Source organism: Leopardus geoffroyi, chromosome D1, assembly GCF_018350155.1.
Source record: "Leopardus geoffroyi isolate Oge1 chromosome D1, O.geoffroyi_Oge1_pat1.0, whole genome shotgun sequence".
Taxonomy (NCBI): Eukaryota; Metazoa; Chordata; class Mammalia; order Carnivora; family Felidae; genus Leopardus; species Leopardus geoffroyi.
Window position 1 is genome coordinate 37,872,042 of NC_059329.1, and position 23,964 is coordinate 37,896,005.

The 23,964-nt window shown below is 37.6% G+C and overlaps 1 protein-coding gene across 2 annotated transcripts in view; it reads left to right on the forward strand.

Moving 5' to 3' along the window:
- The first annotated feature begins 11,940 nt into the window (after positions 1–11,940).
- MTMR2 (myotubularin related protein 2) overlaps positions 11,941–23,964 on the forward strand; it is a 116,258-nt gene continuing 104,234 nt past the window's right edge. The window contains exons 1-2 of one of the 2 annotated variants that reach the window (XM_045483559.1): positions 12,214–12,252; positions 21,789–21,859. Coding sequence is in view for 1 of the 2 variants with exons in the window: in XM_045483558.1 (XP_045339514.1) it covers positions 12,173–12,252 (80 nt within the window). In the remaining variant the exon portion in view is untranslated. Of the gene's footprint in view, positions 12,253–21,788; positions 21,860–23,964 lie in introns of both variants that reach the window. The other variant, XM_045483558.1, reaches the window with a different exon arrangement.

Genomic DNA, 23,964 nt, shown 5'->3' on the forward strand with positions numbered 1-23,964 from the left:
GACCTGAGCAGAAGTCAGATGCTCAGCCGACTGAGCCACCCAGGGGCCCCTATCTTATATATTGATTTGCAAGTATTTTCTCCCATTTCATTAGTTGTCTCTGCACTTTATTGATTGTGTCCCCTGAAGCACAAATATTTTAGGTTTGACATCATCCCATTTATCTATTTTCTTTTATCTTTATTTATTTTGAGAGAGAGACTGCGTGTGAGCGGGGATGGAACAGAGAGGGAGGGAGACACAGAATCCAAATCAGATTCCAGGCTCTGAGCCATCAGCACAGAGCCTGACACAGGGCTTGAACTCACGAACCATGAGATCGTAACCTGAGCCGAAATAAAATGCTCAACCGACTGAGCCACCCAGGTGTCCCCCATTTATCTATTTTCTTTGTTGCCTGTGCTTTTGGTATCGTATCCAGGAAACTATTGCACTTACTTGACGCTGGCCTGAACTTATTCTCTGCCTTGCAGAAGTACCTGGAGTATATTGTGCATGTGCAAACTTTCTGCTCTTCAGAATGAAGGCATCTCAAGCTGTTCTAAGAGAGGGAAGTTTTTCTTTTATCTTTCTTTTCTTTTCTTTTCTTTTTTTATGTTTGTATGTAGGCTTCACACCCAGCATGGAGCCCAATGCAGGGCTTGAACTCACGACCCTGAGATCAAGACCTCAACTGAGATCAAGAGTTGAATGCTTAACCAACTAAGACACCCAGGTGTCCCTAGGAGGGAAGTTTATAGCAATACAGGGCTATATCAAGAAGCAAGAAAAATCTCAAACAACCTAGAAAAAGAAAAACAAACAAAACCCAAAACCAGTAGAAGAAAGGAAACAAGAAAGATTAGAGGAGAAATAAATGAAACAGAAATTTAAAAAAATAATAGAATAGATCAATAAACCAGGAGCTGGTTCTTTTAAAAGATCAACAAAAATGTTAAATCTTTAGCCAGACTCATCCAAAAAAACGGAGGACTCAAATAAAAATCAGAAATAAAAAAGGAGAAATAACAACTGATACCACAGAAATATAAAGAATTATAAGAAAATATTATGAACAATTACATGCCAACAAGTTGGACAACCTAGAAGAAATGGATAAATTGCTAGAAACTTATAATCTTTGAAAACAGAATCAGGAAGAAATAGAAAATTTGAACAGACTGATTACCAGCAATGACATTGAATCAGTAATCAAAAAACTCCCAACAGGGGTGGCTGGCTGGCGCAGTCAGCAGAGCATGTGACTCTTAATCTCAGGGTCATGAGTTTGAGCCCCATGTTTGGTGTGGAGCTTACCTAAAATTAAAAACTAAAAAAAAAAAAAAAAAAAAAAAACCAGAAAAAAAAAAAAAAAAACACCACCAACAACAGAAAAACTCCCAACAAATAAAAGTCCTGGACCAGATGGCTTCACAGCTGACGTCTTCCAAAAAATTAAATACTATTCTCCTCAAGCTATTCCAAAATACAGAAGAGGAAAGGAAACTTCCAAATTCATTCTATGAAGCCAGTATTACCCTAAAACCAAACCCAGACAAAAGCACTAAAAAAAAAAAAAAAAAAAAGAAAAAGAGAAGGAAAGGAAAGAAAAAAAAAAGAAAAAGAGGAAAAAGAGACGAGAGAACTACAGGCCAATATCTCTAATAAGCATCCATGCAAAATCCTTAACAAATTATTAGCAAACTGAATCCAATAATACACTAAAAAGTCTTGATCTTGATCAAGTGGGATTTATTCCTGGGATGCAAGAGTGGTTCAATATTCACAAAAATCAACCAACATGATACATCACACCAATAAGAGAAAGAATAAAAACCATACAATTATTTTCATAGATACAGGAAAAGCATTTGACAAAGTACATTTATTCATGATAAAAACCCTCAATAAAGTAGGTTTTGAGAGAATATACCTCAACATAATAAAGTCCATATATGAAAACCCCACAGTGAACATCATACTCAATGGTAAAAAACTGAGACCCTTTCCTCCAGGATCAGGGACAAGACAAGGATGTTCACTTTCACCACTTAAAAATTATTTATTTATTTATTTTATTTTTTAATGTAAACTCTATGTCCAACATGGGGCTTGAACTCACAACCCTGAAATCAAGAGTTGAGTGCTCTACCAACTGAGCCAGCCAGGCATTCCCACTCTTACCCTCTCTTTCAACATAGTACTGAAAGTTCTAGCCACAGCACTCAGACAACAAAAATAAATAAAAGGCATTTAATATTGGTTAGGAAGAAGTAAAACTTTCCTATTTGCAGATGATATGATACTATATACAGGAAACCCTAAAGAGTCCACCAAAAACTACTAGAACTGATAAATGAATTCAGTATGGTTGCAGGATACAAAATCAATATACAGACATCGGTTGCATTTCTATACACTAATAATGAAGTAGAAGGAAGAGAAATTAATCAATCCCATTTGCTCCACAAATAATAAAATACCTAGGAATAAACTTAACTAAGGAGGTGAAAGACTTATACTCTGAAAACTATAAAACAATGATGAAGCAATTGAAGATGTCACAAACGAATGGAAAGATATTCAATGTTTATGGATTGGAAGAACAAATATTATTAAATTGTTATACTATTGAAAGCAATCTACAGATTTAATGGAATTCCCATCAAAATAACAATCAGCTTTTTTTTTTTTTTTTCACAAAACTACAACAAATAATCCTAAAATCTGTAGGGAACCATAATTACTTCCCAAAGCCAAAGCAATTTTGAAAAAGAAGAACAAAACTGGAAATATCACAATCCCAGATTTCAAGATATACTACAAAGCTATAGTAATCAAAACAGAATGGCACAGTCACAAAAATAGACACATAGATCAATGGAACAGAATAGAGAGCCCAGAAATAAACCCATGATTATATGGTTAATTTTCAACAAAGGAGGCAAGAATATGCAATGGGAAAAAGACAGTCTCTTCAACAAATAGTGTTGGGGAAACTGGACAGCTGCATGCAAAAGAATGAAACTGGACCCTTTTCTTATGCCATACCCCAAAATAAATTCAAAATGGGTTAAAGACCCAAATATGAGACCTGAAACCATAAAAATCCTAGAAGAGAACACAAGCAGTACTTTGTCTGGCATTAGCTGTAGCAACATTTTTTTTAGATATGTCTCCTCAGGGAAAAGAAATAAAAGTAAAAATAAACTATTGTGACTACATCAAAATAAAAAGCTTCTGCATATCAGAGGAAACCAACAAAACTAAAAAAAATAGCTTACTAAATGGAAGAATATATTTGCAAATGAAATATCCCATAAGGAGTTAGTATCCAAAATATATAAAGATATAAAACTCAAAACCCAAAAGACAGATAAACTAATTAAAAAATGGGGGGACATGGACAGACATTTCTCTAAAGAGGACATCCAGATGGCCAATACACACATGAAAAGATGCTCAACAAGACTCATTATCAGGGAAATGCAAATCTAAACCACAATGCGATATCACCTCACACCTAAAATAAAAAATACAAAAAACAATAAGTGTTGGCAAGGCTGGGGAGAAAAAGGACCCCTTGTGGACTGTTGGTGAAAATGCAAACTGGTGCACCCACTGTGGAAAACCATATGGAGTTTCCTCAAAAAATTAAAAATAGAATTACCATATGATCCAAAAATTCTGCTCCTGGGTATTTACCCAAAGAATACAAAGACACTGATTTGTAAAGATATATGCACCCCTCTGTTTATTGCAGCATTATTTATAATAGCCAAATTATATATATATATATATATATATATACATATATATATACATATATGTGTGTGTATATATATATATATATATATATATATATATATATTCCATTGTATATATATATATAATGGAATGTTACTCAGCCATAAAAAGAATGAAATCTTGCCATTTGCAACAACTTGGACGGATCTAGAGAATATAATGCTAAGTGAAATAAGTCAGTCAGAGAAAGACAATACCATATGACTTCACTCATATGTGGAGTTTAAGAAACAAAACAAATGGGGGCGCCTGGGTGGCTCAGTTGGTTGAGCATCCAATTTCAGCTCAGGTCATGATCTTGCAGTTCGTGAGTTCACGCCCTGCATCGGGCTCTGTGCTGACAGCTCAGAGCCTGGAGCCTGCTTCGGATTCTGTGTCTCCTCTCTGTTCCTCCCCTGCTCACACTCTGTCTCTCCCTCTCTCTCTCTCAAAAATAAATAAAGATTAAAAAAAATTAAAAAAAAGAAACAAAACAAATGAACAAAGGAAAAAAGGAGACAAATCACAACACAGACTTTCTTTTAAAGGTTTATTTGTTTATTTTGAGAGAGTGGAGGAAAGGGTAGCGAGAGAGGGAGAGAGAGGATCCCAAGCCGGCTCCGTGCTGTCAGCACAGAGTCCAACGCTGGGCTCCATCTGATGAACTGTGAGATTGTGACCTGAGCCAACATCAAGAGTCAAACGCTCAACCTACTAAGCCACCCAGGCACCCCCCAAACCACAGATTCTTAACCATAAGAACTGATGGTTACCAAAGAAGAGGGTAGGAGGGAGGATGTATGAAATAAGTGAAAGAGATTAAGAGTATATTTACTATGATGAGCCCTGAGTATAGAATTGTCAAATATTGTACACATGAAACTAATATAACACTGTATGTTAACTATACTGGAATTAAAATAAGGAAGAAAGAAGGAAAGAAGGAAAGAAAGAAAGAAAGAAAGAAAGAAAGAAAGAAAGAAAGAATTTTGCATGCATATTATATTGCTGTAATGAATTTATGAAATATAGCTTTCTTGGGAAAATGCACAGATTACAGGGTGATTTACTCAAGTAGCATAATTTGCCAACATCATTTGTTTTCTGGAAATCTGGGAGAGGACCATTAAATATATGGTGGTGAGTTCTAAAACTCCAAAATAAAACTAGACTTCCAGACTAAAGAGGAATTTAACTAAGAAGCTTATAGAAGTACACAATAGCAAAGGAAAGTTTATGGCCAATCCCTAATCAACATTTAACTGAAAGGATTGTCATGAGAATTGCATGAATTTTTCATGAAGAATCACAGCATAGTGTGATTAAGGAGATGGGCATCAGAGTGAAGTAGCCCTAAACTCCAGTCCCATTCTGCTTCCTGTGACCTTGATATTTAAACTTCCAAGGCTTCAGAATTTTTTTCATCTATAAAATAGAGATAAAAATAATACCTTAACAATAAGATTGCTTAGAATTCATGCTGAACCACTTCACATAAAATATACAAACTTTGCAATTATTTAGTTCCATTTACAATGAATCCTTGACAAACGTTATGCTCTAATTTTCATATGTATTACATACACATACATTACAAACTCCACAGAAAGTGTAATTTTCACTTTAAACAGTCTTATACATTTTAAAGAAATTAAAAGGGAAAATATTCTTACATTTACCTAAATATTTCCCATTTGTTTTACATTTATTTATTTTTGAGAGACAGAATGAGACAGTGTATGAGTGGGGGAGGGGCGGAGAGAGAAGGAGACACAGACTTGGAAGCAGGCTCCAGGCTCTGAGCAAGCTGTCAGCTCAGAGCCTGACAAGGGGCTTGAACCCATGAACCATGAGATCATGACCTAAGCTGAAGTCGGACACTCAACAAACTGAGCCACCCAGGCTCCCCAAATATTTTCCATTTTTTATCTTCCTTTTGAATGTCCAAGTTACCTTTGGTATCATTTCTCTTTAGCCTGAAGAATTTTCTTTAGCAAACTTTGTATTTCTATTGGCAACACATTGTCTTAATTGTCCTTCATCTATTTTGTTTTTCTAAGTAAACTCTATGCCCAACATGGGGTTTGAACTCATAACTCGAGATCAAGAGTCACATGCTCTAACAACTGAGCCAGTCAGGCACTCCTGTACTTCACCTGAAAATGTGTACTTCACTATCATCTTTGAAAGATGTTTTTGTGGAACCTAGATATATTCTGTTTTGACTTTTCTTCTTTAAGTACTTTAAAGATGTTTCTCTATGGTTTTCTATCATCCATAATATCTGCTGAGAAAACTGTGACTCTTAGAAATGTAGTCCCCCATATGTAATGTGTCATTTCTCTCTTGCTGCTTTGATGTGTTTCTCTTTATCTTTGGTTTTCAGCAGTTCAATTATGATGTGCCTAGGCATGGTTTTCTGTGTATTTATCCTGTTTTGTGTTTGCTGAGCACTCGAATCTGTAAATTTATGCTGTTAGATATATTTGGTAGGATTTGGCTATAGTTTTTTTAAAAAATAGTTTTCTCTGCCTTTATTTTCTACTTCTTCTAAAACTCCAATTATTTGCGTATTAGATCTTTTGATATTGTCCCTCATGTCCCTTGGCCTCTGATAATATATATTTTTTATGATGATGTTTTAAAAATACTCTCTTTTTCATATTGGACAATTTCTATTGATTTGTCTTCAGATCTCTGACATTTTTATCTGTTAAATCCATTTTGCCATTAGGCCCAGCCAGTAAATTTTTTTTTTTCTTCTTCTCAGTATTGTGCTTTTCCTAAAGTTTGTATTTAGATCTTTTTTATGTATATGATTCCCCTGCTGAGTTTTAGTATCTTTTCATTGATTACAGTATATTTTCCTTTACCTTATTGAACATAGATATATTAGTTGCTTTTGAGCCATTGCCTGATAATTCCAATACATGTGTCATCTGGAATTTAGCCTCTCTTTAATATCTTTTTCTTTAAGAATACATTCCATTTTCCTATTAGTTTTTATGCCTAGTAATTATTTTTATTTTTTTATTTTTATTTGAGAGAGAGTGCATGAGCAGGGGAAAGGGACGGGGGGGGGGGAGAGAGAGAGAGAGAGGGAGAGAGAGAGAGAGAGAGAGAATCTCAACTAGGTTCTATGCTCAGCATGCAGCCCAAGTGGGGCTTGATCCCATAGCTCTGGGATGATGGCCTGAGGTGAAAATCAAGTCTGACACTCAACAGACTGTGCCCCTTATGCCAAATAATTTTAAACTTTGTACTTGACATTATGAATGTTGTTTTGGCGTCTCTGGATTTGGTTTTATTTCTGTGTAAACTATTGATGCTTTTGTTTAGCAAGAAATTAGCTTAAAATTGAAAATTTTGACTTGTGTATAGTGGGTAACAGCTCAAATCTTGCTTCAGTTCTTTTATCTGGTGGAAGGATATTCTATTTTAAGTTAGTTTATAGTAGCTCTTTGCATTCTGCCTTTGTTATTCAAAATGAATTAGGGCTTAGCCAAGGATTGTCTCAGTTTATAAACAGAGTTTAAAGTTCTCTGGTTCTGGTTTTTGGATTTCCTCCCTCAATCTCTAGCTGCCCTGGGCTCCCTTCTCTTGGTTCCTCAGGCCAGAAAGATAGCAGGCTTTCTTGCTTTCTCTTTCTTTCTTCCTTCCTTTCTCTTCCTTTCTTTCTTTCTTTCTTTCTTTCTTTCTTTCTTTCTTTCTTTCTTTCTTTCTTTCTTTCTCTTTCTTTCTTTCTTTCTTTTTCTTCTTTCTTTCTCTTTCTTTCTAATATTTTTTTAATGTTTATTTATCTTTGAGAGAGAGAAACAGCACAAGCAGGAGAGGGGCAGAGAGGGAGGGAAACACAGAATCTGAAGCAGGCTCCAGGCTCCAAGCTGTCAGCACAGAGCCCAATGCAGGGCTGGAACACATGAACCTCGAGATCATGACCTGAGCTAAAGTCAGTGTTCAACCGACTGAGCCACACAGACACCCCAAGATAGCAGGCTTTCTATATGAATTTTTGCCACCTTGTACCACACCACAATTCTGGTTTGTCCATAGGTCAAAGCCACTCAAAATGGAAAAGCACTCTGTACTGGTCACTTCCTATGCATTTTGCTTCTGTGTACTTCTGTCCAGTCTCTTTACTCCTCAGGGTGTTGTTTTATTGTCTGGAGTTTCCAGCTGTTATCTGTGGAAAGGTCAATCTGTTAGAAGCTTAATTCTCCGTACTAGAAGTGGAACTCTTTAAACCAAAGGAATAAAAAGATTAAATTTTTAAACATAAATAATTATAAGAATTATGCATGCTTGATCTCAGGATTATGCTTTTTTTTTTTTTTTTTTTGGCATGTGTGTTTTAAGAGAAGAATCCCTCTACTTGTCCATTCCTAACCCACCATTTTACTATCTCAAGAGAAGTTTATTTCCTTATTCTGATTCTGATTGTCTAATAAGCAGCCTTTGATAAGCTGACAGGCAACAAGCCTATAGATCCAAATCAGTGCTACTCAAATACATGAACTATTTATTGACTGTCCATGAGATGAGAGTAGAATTGAGAATACCTGTTTAGAAACATTCATGCAACTTTTATGAAGTAATTTCGTTATCTGTTAAATATAAGAAAAATAATTTGGCCTTGTATTTTGCGTGCCTTCAGCTTTTGCTCAAGTTTCATTTATCCAGTAATCAATTTTCTTATATTTTAAAAAGAGCATTAGTTGATGATGGCTTGGAAATTAAAAACAAAACATTGGTTCTTCTCAGAGAGAACTTGAGGAACTCTGGCCTTGATTTCAAATAAGAAAATTACTTTCGGGAAGATCTCAAGTTAACCATTTAATAGGAGAGATTGAAAGAGGACTTCAACTACCTCCATTTTCACTTCAGGTTATACTTTTTAATTGGTCAAGTTCTTTCTAGCATATTTCTTCTTTGTTAAAAAAAAAATGTTTATGTATTTATTTTGAGAGAGAGAATGAGCAAGAGTGGGAGACGGGCAGAGAGAGAAAGACAATCCCAAGCAGGCCTCACATTGTCAGCACAAGTCACCAACTGTGAGATCAGCCCTGAGCCGAAATCAAGAGTCAGATGCTTAACCAACTGAGCCACCCAGGAGTTACCTTGGTGTGCCCCTGCCCCACCCCCACCTCCAGCTTGTTTCTTACTCAGGCAAAAGACCCCATGGGCAAAGCATTCCCTGATGAGAACCAAAACTACTCTCAGGCAGTAAGGACTGCTTTGAACCAGCGAGACTCTGCCCATGATTGACTCAAAGATAATGATTTAACCTTTACTGCCCACCTGCACGTACCCACCCTTTGTCTCACACTTTCCTTATATAAACCTGGAAGTATTTTCAGCATTTTGGAGATACTGAAGAGGATATCCTGCTGTCTCCCCAGTGTTGGCCTCACTGAAATAAATTCCTTTCTTGTTTCACCACCAGTCATCTCTCTGCCTTTGGATTTTGTCCACAGGGAGTGGCTGAACTTGTGTTTGGGACCCCTGGAGCCAGGTGCTCTTGTGCCCTTGTGCCCCAGCTACAAGATGAACCTACACTATAGTTTAATTGTAGCAGTAGTTCCCGAAGACCTGGGATAGGCTAACATGTTCTTTTAAAAGATAAGGAAACCGAGGTGCAGAAAGTCCTACTAATCAAGGCGACTTCTCTTGGCTATATGACATAGCAGCCAACATGTCAGAAAAAGAATTACGCACTAATTTAACTTTCAGCTGAGATTCAAGTATTTTTTGCTTGTTGTTCACTCTCAGAAATTACTGCTTTAATATTTAGAAGCAGTTAAGTTCAGAGGAAGCACAGATGATAATAGCAAGATCCATTTACTGAGATCCTACTGTGCAACCAACTCTATGTAGGTAAAAACGAGTGATTATGTGGAGTTTTGTATTCCCATTTTAGAGATGAGCAAACAGTATTGGAGAAGCAACCTAATCAATACCATAGAGCAAGTAGGTGCCAGAATCATGATTCCAATTCAGATTTGTCTGGTTACAAAGTCTCTACGCTAACGTTATTGTTCTTTATTAATCACCAGATAGACTCATATACAAATTATGACATCATCAGGCAGATGGTTTTAACTGCTTTATTAATACAGTGATAGAAACAAACTGGGTAATAGAGAGTGCATGGGTCTCCCATTCAAGGATTCATCGGCATTCACCAAATTTAGATTAGAAAACCTACATCAAAGTATCATGTGACAATGAGTCAGCATTTTGGAAGGCAGGTAGAGACAGGGAATCAGTAAGTAAATTCTTTTATGAAACACTGTAGATGTTTATGCTTGTTAAGTGTTTGTGACTGCTTATTCTCTTTGACTATTAAAGGAGTACAGTTGAAGACCTCTTTAAAAACTATATAAACTATCAGCTGCCGTCCTATCCTTGCCAAGCTAGAGAATGGAAGAGAAAGGCAAAGTCGTTTGTGCTTAAACCCATTTTATTTTAGTAAGTATGCTGAACACAAGGTTAGGTTGTTCTTTGGGGGAGTGTACTTGCATGTTAATATTCCACTGGGGCTATACTTTAAGATTTTCTTAAAAAACATCAGTAGTCACTATGAATTAAACCTAGTTTGGGGCACCTGGGTGTCTCGGTTGAGCATCCAGCTTTGGCTAAGGCCTTGATCTCCTGGTTCGTGAGTCTGAGCCTTGAATGGGGCTCTCTGTTGTTATGGCAGACCCTGCTTCAGTTCTTCTGTCCCCTCTCTCTCTGCCCCTCCTTCCTGGATCATGCTATCTCACAAGTAAACAAACATTAAAAAAACAAACAAGCAAAACAGTTTAAGTGAACAGAATTCTCTTCATCCTAGCAAGGGCTTTTTTTTTTTTTTTTTTTTTTTTAATTATTCACTGTTATTCTACAGAAATAGTCTTTGCATCATTTTATATTTCACACATGAGGTAACTGGGATTCAGTCTCAATCAGAAAAATTCCTTTATGCTTTCCTTTTTTTGTCCTTCCTGTGTCTTCCGTAACAAAAATTACAGCAGAACATTTCCCCTTCACCCAGTTCCTATTCTCTTATCACAATTCTATCTCTCTACCCTCCCTTCCTGCTCTGCAGGGGAATTTGTGAGGGCAGGGAAAGATTGTTAGTTTGTCCCCTATCCAACACAACCACATACAATAGTATATAGATGTGTCTCATTCTTTTCGCGCATTTCTTGGTTCCCATTTTCCTCTTCCATACCCCCTTGTGTGTGCCATGGACTAACACCAAAGCGCTTCTCCCCTGCACACTTCCAGACCACACAGACTTTAACCCAAGTTATAGCAGGACTTAAAATTTCTGCTTTTCTAGTGCCTCCTCTACAATGTTGGGTCGGTGGGGGGAATGGAGATAGAATGAGGAAGATTAATTTTTTCCTACCTGTCCTGTACTTTCTCCACTACCTTTCCCATACCAATCACTTCTTCTCTGCCACCCTTCCTATATGTTCCTGTCCGTTTCTTGCAGCTGTATTAGAAACTGTTTATATGCATTAAAACATTACATGCATCCTAACAACCTTTACGAAGTAGGGAGTAATACTAACATCTAATATTTGAGTGCTTACTATGTGCCAAAAATTGTTTTAAGCATTTTACCTGCATTAACTCATCTAATCTGTGAAGTCATTAGTCTTCCTATTTTACAGCTAAGGAAGCCGATGTTCAATGCCTTGGGTTACACTGCATGTAACTGGCAGAGGCAGGACTTGAATTCACGTCCGACTCACTAAACCAGCCTTTAATCGCTATTTAATAATAATTAATTAGTATTTTCAGCCCCAAATCTGGTGAACACTTTTGCCATTTCGAGTTTCCTCATCCTTTACGTTCCCGTACGTTCTTTCTCTTCGTGATCCCCCACGTCCTTTCTGCCCCTTCATCCTACCGTTGGCCGGCATTCCTTTATTACTCCGTCTTCTCACTATCCTTGACCAGCACCATGCCGGCCTCAGTCATCCCCATGCCCATCATCCCTGCCCCTTTCTTCCCCGGAGACGTTCATCCCTAGTATTCCCTTATTCCTCTCTCTCATTTCTAAAATTCCCCCTCCTCCCACGGGGTCCTCGTCCCTCCAGCCTCAGGGGACCCTCTCACCCCCGGTACGGCCACCTCCTTTCCCAGGGTCTAGAGGCCGCGCGGGGCACGCAGCGAGCGCACGCAGCGAGCGCAGCGCGTCGGGGCTGCAGTCAGAGGGGCGCCGCGGGGTCCTCCGGCTCCTCGGCGGCCCCCGGGCGCGGTGCAGTCTGGGGGAACATGGCCGCTTCCGGTCTCCCTCCCGGGCCGGCGCTGGCCTGACCGCGGCCCCTGCCCGGCGCACTCCGCCCTCCGCTCCTCCCGCCCCGCAGCGGCGGAGGTCGCTTCAGCCTTTCCCTCCCGCTGCCCCCGCCGCGCCATGGAGAAGAGCTCGAGCTGCGAGAGTCTTGGCTCCCAGCCGGCCGCAGCACGGCCGCCCAGCGTGGATTCCCTGTCCAGGTAACCAGGATGCCCACGGCCCCGCCCAGCGTCCGAGAGGGATGGAGAGGGGCCGGGGACCCGCTGGATGGTGCCCCATCTCTCGGACTGTGCTTCCGAAGGCTGCGCCGAAATTCCTTCCCTGGGACTTGGGAGCCACTTCTTCCTCCCTCTTTGGGGTTTAGAGGCTGGGAAAAGGGAGGTTAAAACTCACTGCCGCCTTATCGGTGATTCTCCCTTTCGTGCAACGATCTCGTTTCATCCCTGGTTGAGGCAGCCCCAGTTCATTAGTTTCTCTTGTTTCTCATTCCATCTCGAATTATTTTTTTTGGGCAGCCCTTCCCCCAGCCACCACCCCTCATTTCCTCTCTGCCTGTCTTTCTTTACTATTTTCAAAACCATCCTCCAGTCTTTCTTCCGTCTGTCCGTATGTCTTTGATTTTTGGATTCTTGCCCACCCTTTCCTCTTTTTTTTCCATCACTTCACTTCCTTATCGCTTTCATGATTTTCCCTATACTCTGACCACCCGCCACCCTTTTCGTTTTAAAAATGTAAATAAAAATGCCCACTGTACGTCTCTTTTCTAAATCTTCCAGCTGAAAGTCATTATCTAGGAATCTGACTAGTCCTTAACCCCGAGTGAATAATGAGTGGTAGTTTTCTTTCTTGGACTACCGGTTCTCCTGGTTATTTCTCTTGTACCAGATGGGATTTTTTTCTCCCTGGAATTTTGAGGAGGACTTTAGTATGCAGTTTTGGAGACAGCTGTTGCGAATATTAACTAGACATATTTTTGATGAATTTTTTTCCTTTGGTTTTAAAACAGTGATTTAAAATTTCGGGAAGAAATAATAGAAGACCTGTGTATATTATATATCCATAACAAAATAAGGTTCTTTTCCATCGAAAAATAGTCTAATTCTTATTAGAGAGTTATTAAGATACTGATCTGCTATGTGAAAACATAATTTTCATTATCTTCTGAATAAACTGAAGTTTCTCTCTTTTAATTCGTTTTGGGGTTTCATTAAATACGGGTGATACTGCTGTGTTTTCCTATTACTGTTCAGATCTCATTGGGAAATGATTAGCTGATATCATCATTATAAATTAAGATTCTCTTCCGAAAGCATTCATAGCAGCCTACCCACACCTTTTCCAGAGTTCTTTTTTTTTTTTTTTTTTAATTTTTTTTTCAACGTTTATTTATTTTTGGGACAGAGAGAGACAGAGCATGAACGGGGGAGGGGCAGAGAGATAGGGAGACACAGAATCGGAAATAGGCTCCAGGCTCTGAGCCATCAGCCCAGAGCCCGACGCGGGGCTCGAACTCACGGACCGCGAGATCCTGACCTGGCTGAAGTCGGACGCTTAACCGACTGCGCCACCCAGGCGCCCCACCTTTTCCAGAGTTCTTAACAAACACAGTGTAATTGCTTGTTTAATTGTCTTTTTTGTTAGGCTATAAGCTACTGGAGGACAAGGACCTTACTCATTTTCTTATCTCCAGCATTTAATAGAGATGCTGTGTGTCAGAGGTGCTCAACAAAATTTTTTTTGAATTTGTAGATTTAATAATTTTCCAGGAGAGAAGAATTTTTCTTTGCATTCAATTACATATATTGTACATTTGTTTCAAGTATTTTTAAAATTTTATGTTTATTATTCTGAAATTTAGAAAGCTGAGGATTTAAAATTAAAGAGAAAACAGGTTGGAAAATTATATTTTATAGGAAAGTTATAAATGACAGCTATGGTTCAGAATAGAATGTAAAGAAAACAAATGAGGCAACCAGTAATCTCACCCAAGTAAGAGGATTTAGAACCACAGGAGGCAGCATAGTCTGTTAGAATGAACAATATACTGGAAGTTAGGAACTCTTAAAAGTCCCTGGCCCAGCTAGCTCTTTGGCTTGTATCATAATCTTTCTAGTCTACATTTTCTCATCTTTCAAAATAAAAAAAGTTGGTCTAGAAAAACTGTAAGGTCTCTGGGTGCTCTAAAATTCTATCATTCTTTATCTTAATGACAATGATTATTAAGATACATTCTTATAAACTACTAATTCCCTTTACAAATACTTTTTGTTAACGGGTGTTTGAAATTATACTAAGTAAATGTCTGTTATTATTACAAATTAACGTACCTAATTATGCCACTTAAGCACATTTATTGCCCCCCCCAAAAGAAAGCCCAGTAACTTTAACGTTTATACATACATTTTAAGTTTTAATTAAAGAATTGTTTTCTTTTAAAATTTTTTAAAATTTTTAAATTAAATTAAATTTAATTTTATTTTTTTAATGTTCATTTATTTTTGAGAGAGAGAGAGACAGAGTGTGAGCAGGGGAGGAGCAGACAGAGAGGGAGACACAGAATCTGAAGCAGGCTCCAGGCTCTGAGCTTCGAGCTTCTAGCACAGAGCCTGATAAGGGGCTCGAACTCACAAACTGTGAGATCATGACCTGAGCCAAAGTCGGACACTTAACCGACTGAGCCTCCCAGGCACCCCTTAATTAAAGAATTGTTACTGACAGATGAATATGAGAAAAGTAACTCCTTGAAAGAGTTTTGACTGGAATATGTTATCCTCATCCTCTCTGGAAAAAATATAAGTATGATCTACTTTCCATAGGAGAATGCCAGCTTTCATTCCTCTCCTCTGGAAAGTAGAAAAAACTAACATTTATTGAGTGTGTGCTAGGTAGAATTCACCCTGCTAAATTTTTACATATCTTTTATTTTATGAATCATTACACTTGTTTGATCAGTGTAGCATAGCTGCATTGGAGACACGTGTTAGAAAGCTTAAATTTAAACTTAATCTAGGCTAACAATCAATTGTAGGTGAGTCTAATACAGAGGCAAGGTAGACAACCATGATTAGAATAGCTATGCTAAGTGGCTATCCAGTAGCTTAAATTTTTGATTTGATAGCTTATGGTAAAGAAAACCATCAGTGTTTGGACTGTATTATCTCAGCCTTTTGCAGAAACGTTGCCCTTAAAGTGTAGTTTATTTTTTATGCCTTCTGTTTTTTACAGTTAGGACATTTTTAATTTCATATTTTCAATTAGGGAATTGCCATGTGAATTTTTTTGATACCTCCCATACAATAATAGTTTATATGTTCAATGTATTTCCTATGTCTTTTCCAGACTAGACAGACTGACACAGATTTCTGCTGAGTTTGGCTCCAGGAAAAATTGTTTATGTAAAAAATGTATGCTTCCCATTTGTTTGAAAATAGAAACTATGTAACTGCATCTTTCTCTCCAATTTAGCAAAAAGATTTCAGTCAGATTTGTAACTGAAGTTGGTAATACACCCCTCTCTAATTTCTTCAAGTACTTCTACTATTAGATGAATTCAGTTTAAGTATCATGTTATATTCGAATGTGTTAATTTGTAAGTTTTTTAAGCTTTTCTGGGATAGCGGGGTAATATAAATCTGAAAAATAATACACTAGTCTTTCTGGTTGCCCATTGTTTTTGTGAAAATGACACACCATTGCAGTGGGGTGACTGGCTCTCGTGGGATCTGTAGTTCACACTAAATGCATGTTGAATCTTGGTATCTATATCTACCTGTCTGTCTGTCTATATCTTTAGTCATCTCAGAGTTGCTATTGCAGCTGTAGGCATTGCCTTCTAGGTCATCATTGACTTGATACTTTTTGGCCAGAAAAGAGTGATTTTATTTTTCATATGATATCCGGATGGCAATTTCCTAATCAGCTATGGTCATGTCGTCTTGCATCCTTAAAAAAAGTAATGTTCTTTGGTGAGTCTTGCTTGGAGTTGCTCAACTTCAGTAGGCTGTTCAGTAACTCTTGTATATTCTGCTGTTGTCCATTTTTCAGTGCGTCCAGCTGATAGAGAGAGAGCTGGGAGCAAATTCACTTCAGCACACTGACAACCTGGCTGTATTCCATAATTTAATTCTTGCTGCTCTTTCTCTGATTCTTGACATAAGTATGACTTATACAGGATAGAGTTAAAACAATACTGTGGGCTAGATATGATAGCTAGGGTAGGCCTGTGCCTTAGAATTGTATAAGTTATGCAGCAGGATTTGACACACTCCTGGTAGTATTCTGCCTTCTTAGTCTGGTTTTCCATTTTTTTCAGTTTGTACGCTGTTATAAAATGTACTGCTTGAGTGGGTTTCTTTGATTATTTTTTACTATGCATAATCAAATGCTGACACATGTGATGCCAAATAGGTGCCCAGTGAACGTTTAAATAAAGAATGGTTGAATGTTCATTGCTATTTTATATGTTGTGTCCACTCAAAGGATTAAAAAGGGTTTTCTTATGTTGAATTTGGCCTGTAAAGACACAATTTCAGGTTCAAGCTAAAGTTATTCTTAAATGAAGTCTCTTGACACACTGAGCTGATTTAATTGACTACATTATCTTTTCTTGTGCCCAGTCCTATATATCTTCACAACATTGTGTTCCTGTAGCCTACCTGCTTTTCCATCTGCTACTCTTTATCATTTTGGTTTCTTTCTAACTTATCTTGTCAGTCATTTTATTTAATGCCTGTTTCTTTCATCCTTTATATACCCTCATGCTGGGCACCACTTGTTTGTCTCAGATTATTTTGTTGTATAAGTTGATTTCTAGTCTATAAATTCATTAGCATTTATATTTACATATTTATATGCACATATTGACATTTAGCTTAGATAAAAATCAAAGTGTGGCACCCAGAATATACTCAAAAAATAGCCTTCAACTAATTACATTTTTAAGTTACATGTCTTCCTTTAAAATTACCATCATCTGAAAACAGCAAATCCTGGATTTTTGTTTCCATGAATTTTGACGGTACTTATAATCTGAAAAGGGAGAAAAGTTTTTGAGATTTCTGAGACACATTTTGTTGTAAGGTCTGACCTTTAGTTTCAGCCTCAAGGTCACTTAGAGGTAATATGTTGGTAGGAAATATGCTTTAGGGTTGTTTTCCAGTAGTGGTGATGGATTTGTGTCCAATCACACATTCTTACCCACTTCCTTGTGACTCTTGGCATGTCTTCGGAGGCAGCTGACCAGGATTAGTGGTAGAAACTCACTGTGGAACTTAGAGAAACTCACAGGTTGAACTTCCAGCCTTGGCCATATAATTAGCACTTTGTGTCAGACATTGAGTGTATTGGTCACTTAAAAATTACTTATTTTGGATTTTATTTTTCCAGGACCCTAAAAGAACTTTAAAGTTTTGTCAGAGGAGATCCAATATTATTGTGAACTAATCAATAATTACTGTGTAGATTTTTCTGAAAGAGCATTTATTTTTTTTTAATTTTTTTTTTTCAACGTTTATTTATTTTTGGGACAGAGAGAGACAGAGCATGAACGGGGGAGGGGCAGAGAGAGAGGGAGACACAGAATCGGAAACAGGCTCCAGGCACTGAGCCATCAGCCCAGAGCCTGATGCGGGGCTCGAACTCACAGACCGCGAGATCGTGACCTGGCTGAAGTCGGACGCTTAACCGACTGCGCCACCCAGGCGCCCCCTGAAAGAGCATTTAAAAAGATTAATTACTAGTCAAAAGTATACAAGTATACTAAAGCTGAGATTGGGTCCCCTATATGTTTTCTTCTTTCCTCTTTATGCTATCATCAGTAGTCTTCTATTAACGTAGACCATTAGTTCCCAGATCAGTAGCATCAGCATCCCTTGGGGATTTGTTGAAAATACAGATTCCTTGGTCTTACCTCAGATCTAATTGGATAAAAAACTCTAGGGGTAGAGCCTGCGGTTTGTTTTAATATGTCCTCCAGGTGATCCTAAACTAAAAGTAAGAGTTTGAGAGCCACTGCCTTAGGTCTTTTACTAATTGTTTTCTAGTAACTCCATCAAATTTGCTGAAATAGACTAAGTTAAGGTCTGTGTTACAGCTACCATAAGCCTATTACTTGACAGCATTTTTGTACAAATATTGATTGAAGTAGTGGAAGGTAAAAGTCATCTTTTGTGGATTTATGATATCTAATTTTAGGAAATTTCTTGAGGGTTTTTTTTTTTTTTTCCTCAGCCATGAGTAACACATCAGAAATACGTGTTTTAGGCCTTTTCTTAAAAATGGGTCTTTGGAAAGATACATTAGGGGTAACATTAAAAAATATATTATAAAGAAGTAATTCCAGGAAACCATCACCTGAACCAGTGAAGTCTGGATTACGCCCAAGGGAAGGAAATAACCCTGATACAGATGTCCAGAAAGCAGTAAGTTTATTTTGTAAAGCTGCCAAGTTCATGCTATTGTATTCAAAATCACCAGGGCCAAAGGTTGTATGTGATTCAGGACTTGACCAGTGGAAATTCTCTAGATTTTAGTAGAGAGTATTTTTTCTTTTTAAGAAAATTATTTTTGAATAGGTAAAGCACTTGCCATCTTTGTCCTATTGTTTGATTTAGTTAAATCTGTGGATAGGATTGAAAACTATTGAGAGGTTATAATTAAGGACAGGGAGCGATTTTATAAGCCTGCTTTCCACAGGAAGTCAGGTTAAAAATGGAAATATTGGGGGAAAAAAAGGTTGGTACAAGGTTATTAAAATGAAAGACACTGGTGAAGATGCCCTCTTAATGAAAATAATAACCTCAGTTCACTTTCCTGTAATTCTATTACACAGAACTGATTGTGCTGTCCTTCTTAATGTGTTTCTGTATATGTACCAATGCTGTCATCACTATAGACTGCTAATGCATCAACTTTGTAGTTCTTCCCCTGCCCAAGTACTTAGTACTTACTGTGGCAATACTCGCTGATGAGTTTTCATTCTTTCAGAGACTCTTACTGGATGTGATTATCTCTTGGGCCCTTTAAATACTTTTTAGTCTATATTAAATAAGGGCAGATGCTATGTTTTCAATATAATAAGAATTAACTTTTAAAATATGTTTCAGGGGTGCCTGGGTGGCTCAGTCTGTTAAGCGTCTGACTCACAGACCACGAGATCATGACCTGAGCCAAAGTCGGATGCTCAACCGACTGAGCCACCTAGGTGCCTCGCGTCTGACTCTTGATCTTGGTTCAGGTCAGGCTCCACACTGGGCATGGGGCCTGCTTAGGATTCTCTCCCTCTCTCTCTGCCCCTTCCTTGCTTGCATGTGTGCGGGCACACACACGCACACACACACACTCTCTCTCTCTCTCTCTCAAAATAAATAAATAAACATTAAAAAATGTGTTTTAAACTATATACTTCAAAAACCCTAACTAGTGATACTTGGAAAACTCTTCTTATTTTTTTAAAGTTAAGGTTTTGATTTCACAGAGTATAAGAGAAAATCCAAACTAACTGGCTTAACAGAGATAATTTAAGTTTTTCACCCACATAAAACCCCAGGGGTAGTCAGTACAGATCCGATATAGTGGACCTGAAGTGTCAAGGGCACAGACTGGTTATTCCAGTGTTATCTCGTGAACCAAAACATTTGTTGAAGCGCTAACCTTTGCATTCATTGTAGTCACGAGAAAGGAGGAAGGGAAGAAGAAAGGTATGTTCTCTCTCTTTAAAGGATACTTTTTTGGAGTTACATGTAGTCTTTTAAGCTTCTATCCAGTTGGTCAGAACATGTTCCCATGGCCATATGTAGCCAAAAGGAAGGCTAGGATATATAGTTTCTTCTGGGAGGCCTGTGTTAAGCTAAAAATGGGAGGTTCTGTCTGTAAGAAATAGGAGAGAATTGGTATTGGAGGTAATTAGCAGCTTCTTCATATTATTTAAATGAATCATTTTAGCAAAGAAGACATTTTCCGGTTAAAGTCTACAATACTTCACTTCTGAGACTTGCAAAAGCAGTGACCAACGTAGAAAATGCACTGGGAGACATGATATATGGTAGCAGACTAGCAAAGAAAACTGTATCTTGGAGCACTCTCAACTCTTGAGTTTTTTTTTTTTTTAACTTTCTGTTTTTTTGTGTATTATTTTGGGCCAGATTTTTATAATCCTAATGTGGGATTATAGTGTAAAAGGGATATGCTTAATAATCGTCAGCTTGTGAAGTTAAAGGCAAATGGAAGTCAAATGAAGAATGATCGGCTGTACTATTTCATTGTTTATTTCCTTTGAGGAGCTCAAGGAATTGCGTGGTAAAGTGGCCGTGATGGTGAGGATGGTGGCCTACACTGCTTACTCTTCCGCACTTCTCAGCTCATTTCCAAGCCACGTGTCCATGTGTTTTATTTCCCACCCCCAAAATACTGCATCAGGTTCTATTTAGGTATTTTCTCTCATTTCAATTCTAACGGTTTGGTACCTGTAAGGGAAATAAAGCTTGCTGTTTGGGGCCATGTTAGTTTCCGAGTGCTTTTGCCAATATTTTGTGTGTTTTTATACCTTTGACCTACAAATTTGAAAATCCACAGAAATCTGTTTATTCATTTTTGTGTGTCCTAATTTAAATATTACTATTTTAAGCATGGAATGTCAAACATAGGTGTTTAATCATTTAGGGGTGAGTAGGAGAGGGTAGAGAAGTCTCCTGTGGATTGTATTATTCCTTGGATTCAGAGGGTTTAATAGGCATGAGTAACCAATATATGCATCTCCTTTCTTAACAGAATTGCATTCACAGATGACTGCAAGTGAGCAGTTTTTCAAGTAGGACTCTGTTAGCAGGTCGTGTGTTAGCAAAAGGAATAATAACTTTGGCTGATGATAGGCTCCTGGTTACCAGGAGCTTAATTTTCTTGAGCTGAGCCAGGATGCTCAGCAAGGTCAAAAATAAAATTTTATATGATACAGATGTCCTCTGCTACTGGTATTGAATAATATTCTTCCATTACCACCAAAGGCAGTACCTAAAAATATAAGCCCCTGGGATAAGCTTTGCTTTTCAAGTGGTGGACAGTTATTCTACTAGTAAATTAATATTGTTGTTGTGATTATTAATACTAATATAAATAATAAGTATAAATAATAACATTTCTGAGTGCTAAATCCTTTAATATGCATTTTCTCGTATCATCATCATAATTGGATAAAATAAACAGTGTTAACTGTTTCCATTTTACAGATGAGAAAACTGAAGATCAGGGAGAGCAGTTTGACATTTGGACCCAAGTCTTTTTAATGTTAGGGTCTTCGTAAAGAACTGATCATACCCGAAGATCTAGTGTTCAAGGTCCAGGCCAAAACCTGGTGGTTAGAGGGCAGTCCCGAGGCAAGTCGATGGGTGGTAGAGTGATTGGCTGCACTACCGAGAAGGAAAAGGATAACGTGTACACAGTAATTAGTGCGTTCAGAGTGTCCATATTTGGAGAGAATTTTCTCTAGCTTCGAATGTTGTTTTCTTCTGACAGAAAATTGGATGATTTTTTTTTTCTTTGCTTGATGATTAAGAGGATAGTGTCATTAGAACAATACTACATTTTGAACGTCAGATAAATTATGAAGCAGGTAGACATGGTACCAGAACCTCCTCTTGCCATTCCCTACCCCGCAGGCTTTATAGAATAATTTAGAATACTTTACTGTAGGGTTCCTTAAATATCTGAATTCCCCTAAGTTCCTTTGTGTGTTTGTTTACAGTTAATGTGTTAAGAGCCATTGACATTTGAAGATCATCAGAAGTGAAGATAAAACATCTCAAAAATTATAATGTAAGTGAATGGGAAAATGGAATTAAAAATGGACAAAAGTTAATATTGCCAACAATTATTTCTGGAATCCATATACTTTTGCCCCAAATGAAATTTATGCATTTGAGTAACCAGTAACTTCAAACTTGAGTCCCAATTCCAAGTCCCAGTCCTTAAAATTCTGTGTTGGAGTAAACAGTTGCTACGTTTTAGTCACCAGTAATTTTCCATTAAAATTCTTTGGGCTTCCGCATAATGTTTTTTCCCTTTTTCTCTTAGTAGTTTGCAGTTTGACAGCGGCTCCTGCTATATTTAAAATTATATGTGTGTACAGACTGAGGTTTTTGCTCTTCAGCTGGTGATGTATGTTCTACCCAATTTTAATTTTACTACCATTTTGTATGTTTCTTAGCCAAAAATATGACAGCTAGTCTCTTCCCTTCCTTTCTTCCTCTTTATAAATATTTATTTATCATCTACTGTGGCCTGCACATTATGCTAGATCCAGAATTCCTAAGACCTTGGTGCTTACATGAGTTGTGTCATTTTTTTATACAGTTAGGGACTTCAGAGATCATTTGTGAGTCACAGTGATGTGACTAGGACTTGTGATGACCTCAAGTATGGCTGAGGACCACCTGCATATTTCAGTCACCTGTGTTGCTTGGTGGACATTTAACTTCCTAGCTTCCAGTGCAGACATTCTGAATCATGGGGAGTGGGCCCAAGAATCTGCACTTAAAGTGAGAACCTTCAATCCAGATACTTTCTAGAATCTATAAGTTTGTAGATGCAGGAACAGACCTAGAGAAGTTTAATAATTTACCCAAAGGTACAATATGTGCTAGAAGGCCAGAGAAGATTGGTGTCGTTTCAAGTCCTTTAAAGTCACAGAGCTAATTAGTGTTAGAAGTGTTCTGACTCCCAGTTCTAGACTTCATTAAATCATGTAGTGACTTTTGTTGGGTCAGGCAACTTCACTGTGTATGTATAAAATCATAACTAATCTATCACTGGTATTGAAAAAATTAAATGCACATATGGGTTTTGTGTATGAAAAATATGGACTGTTTTTTCATCAGATATGTGACTGGTTCTGATTTTGAAATCATTAGATGGAAAAAGACCTTAGTAGTCCAAGTAGATCCCCCCACCCCCACTCCGGCCATGGTACTATTCCTACTTGGCCTTTAAGTTTTATGCTTCTGAGGAGGGATTTGATTTAATTTTTGCATCATGGTAACTAGCATAGTGCTTTGCAGATAGTAGGTGCTTGCTAAACTATAGTATGAACAGTTTACTGTTAAAACTTTGTCCCCCCACCCCCTTTGGATTCTGTTATATACTATTAGGAGTGGTTTTATTTTCTTGATATTTTATTCTGTTATTTTTTATTTTGGCGGGGTGGGGGGAGAAAAACGGAGGGAGAGAGAGAGAGAAAGAGAGAGAGAGAGAGAGAGAGAGAGATCTTAAGTGGACTTCTTGCTCAGCGTGGAGCCCAGTGTGGGGCTCGATCCCTCAACCCTGGGGTCATGACCTGAGCCAAAATCAAGAGTCACTGACTGAGCCACCCATGCGCCCCATGAATCTGATATTTTATATACCAAGCCAGAGACCTTAAACAATTGGTTATTTTATATTTTTAGTATTGAATTATTATAGCTGATAGTCACAGTATCTCTGAGGGATTGAAATAGTCTAAATTATTTTCTGAATTATAGAAGTTTGACTTCGTTTTAGTATTGTGTATATTTTGTATTGCGTATGGTATACTGATAGTTACTGAATTATAATCTTACATTAGGAAATGTAGTTTTCTAATTTTTGGGAAACATTCTGTAATTCTCAAATTTGTTAGTAAGTTTAACTATAAAATGCCATTTTCCAATTTTCTGAATATTTTGGAACATGTTTTAATTGTAAGATATAAGAAAAGCAATATTTAAAAACAACTTTTTCATTTGTAATAAGTTTAAGTAATGTAAATTTTCTTTCCATTGAATTTTTTTGCTCTGTTTTAACCACAGACCCCAATAAATACCATATAGCTGTAAAAGAGAACTTTATCCACTATGTAATCTAACTTTTTCATTTTTTTATGCTAGGACATTAAAGCTAAGTGATTT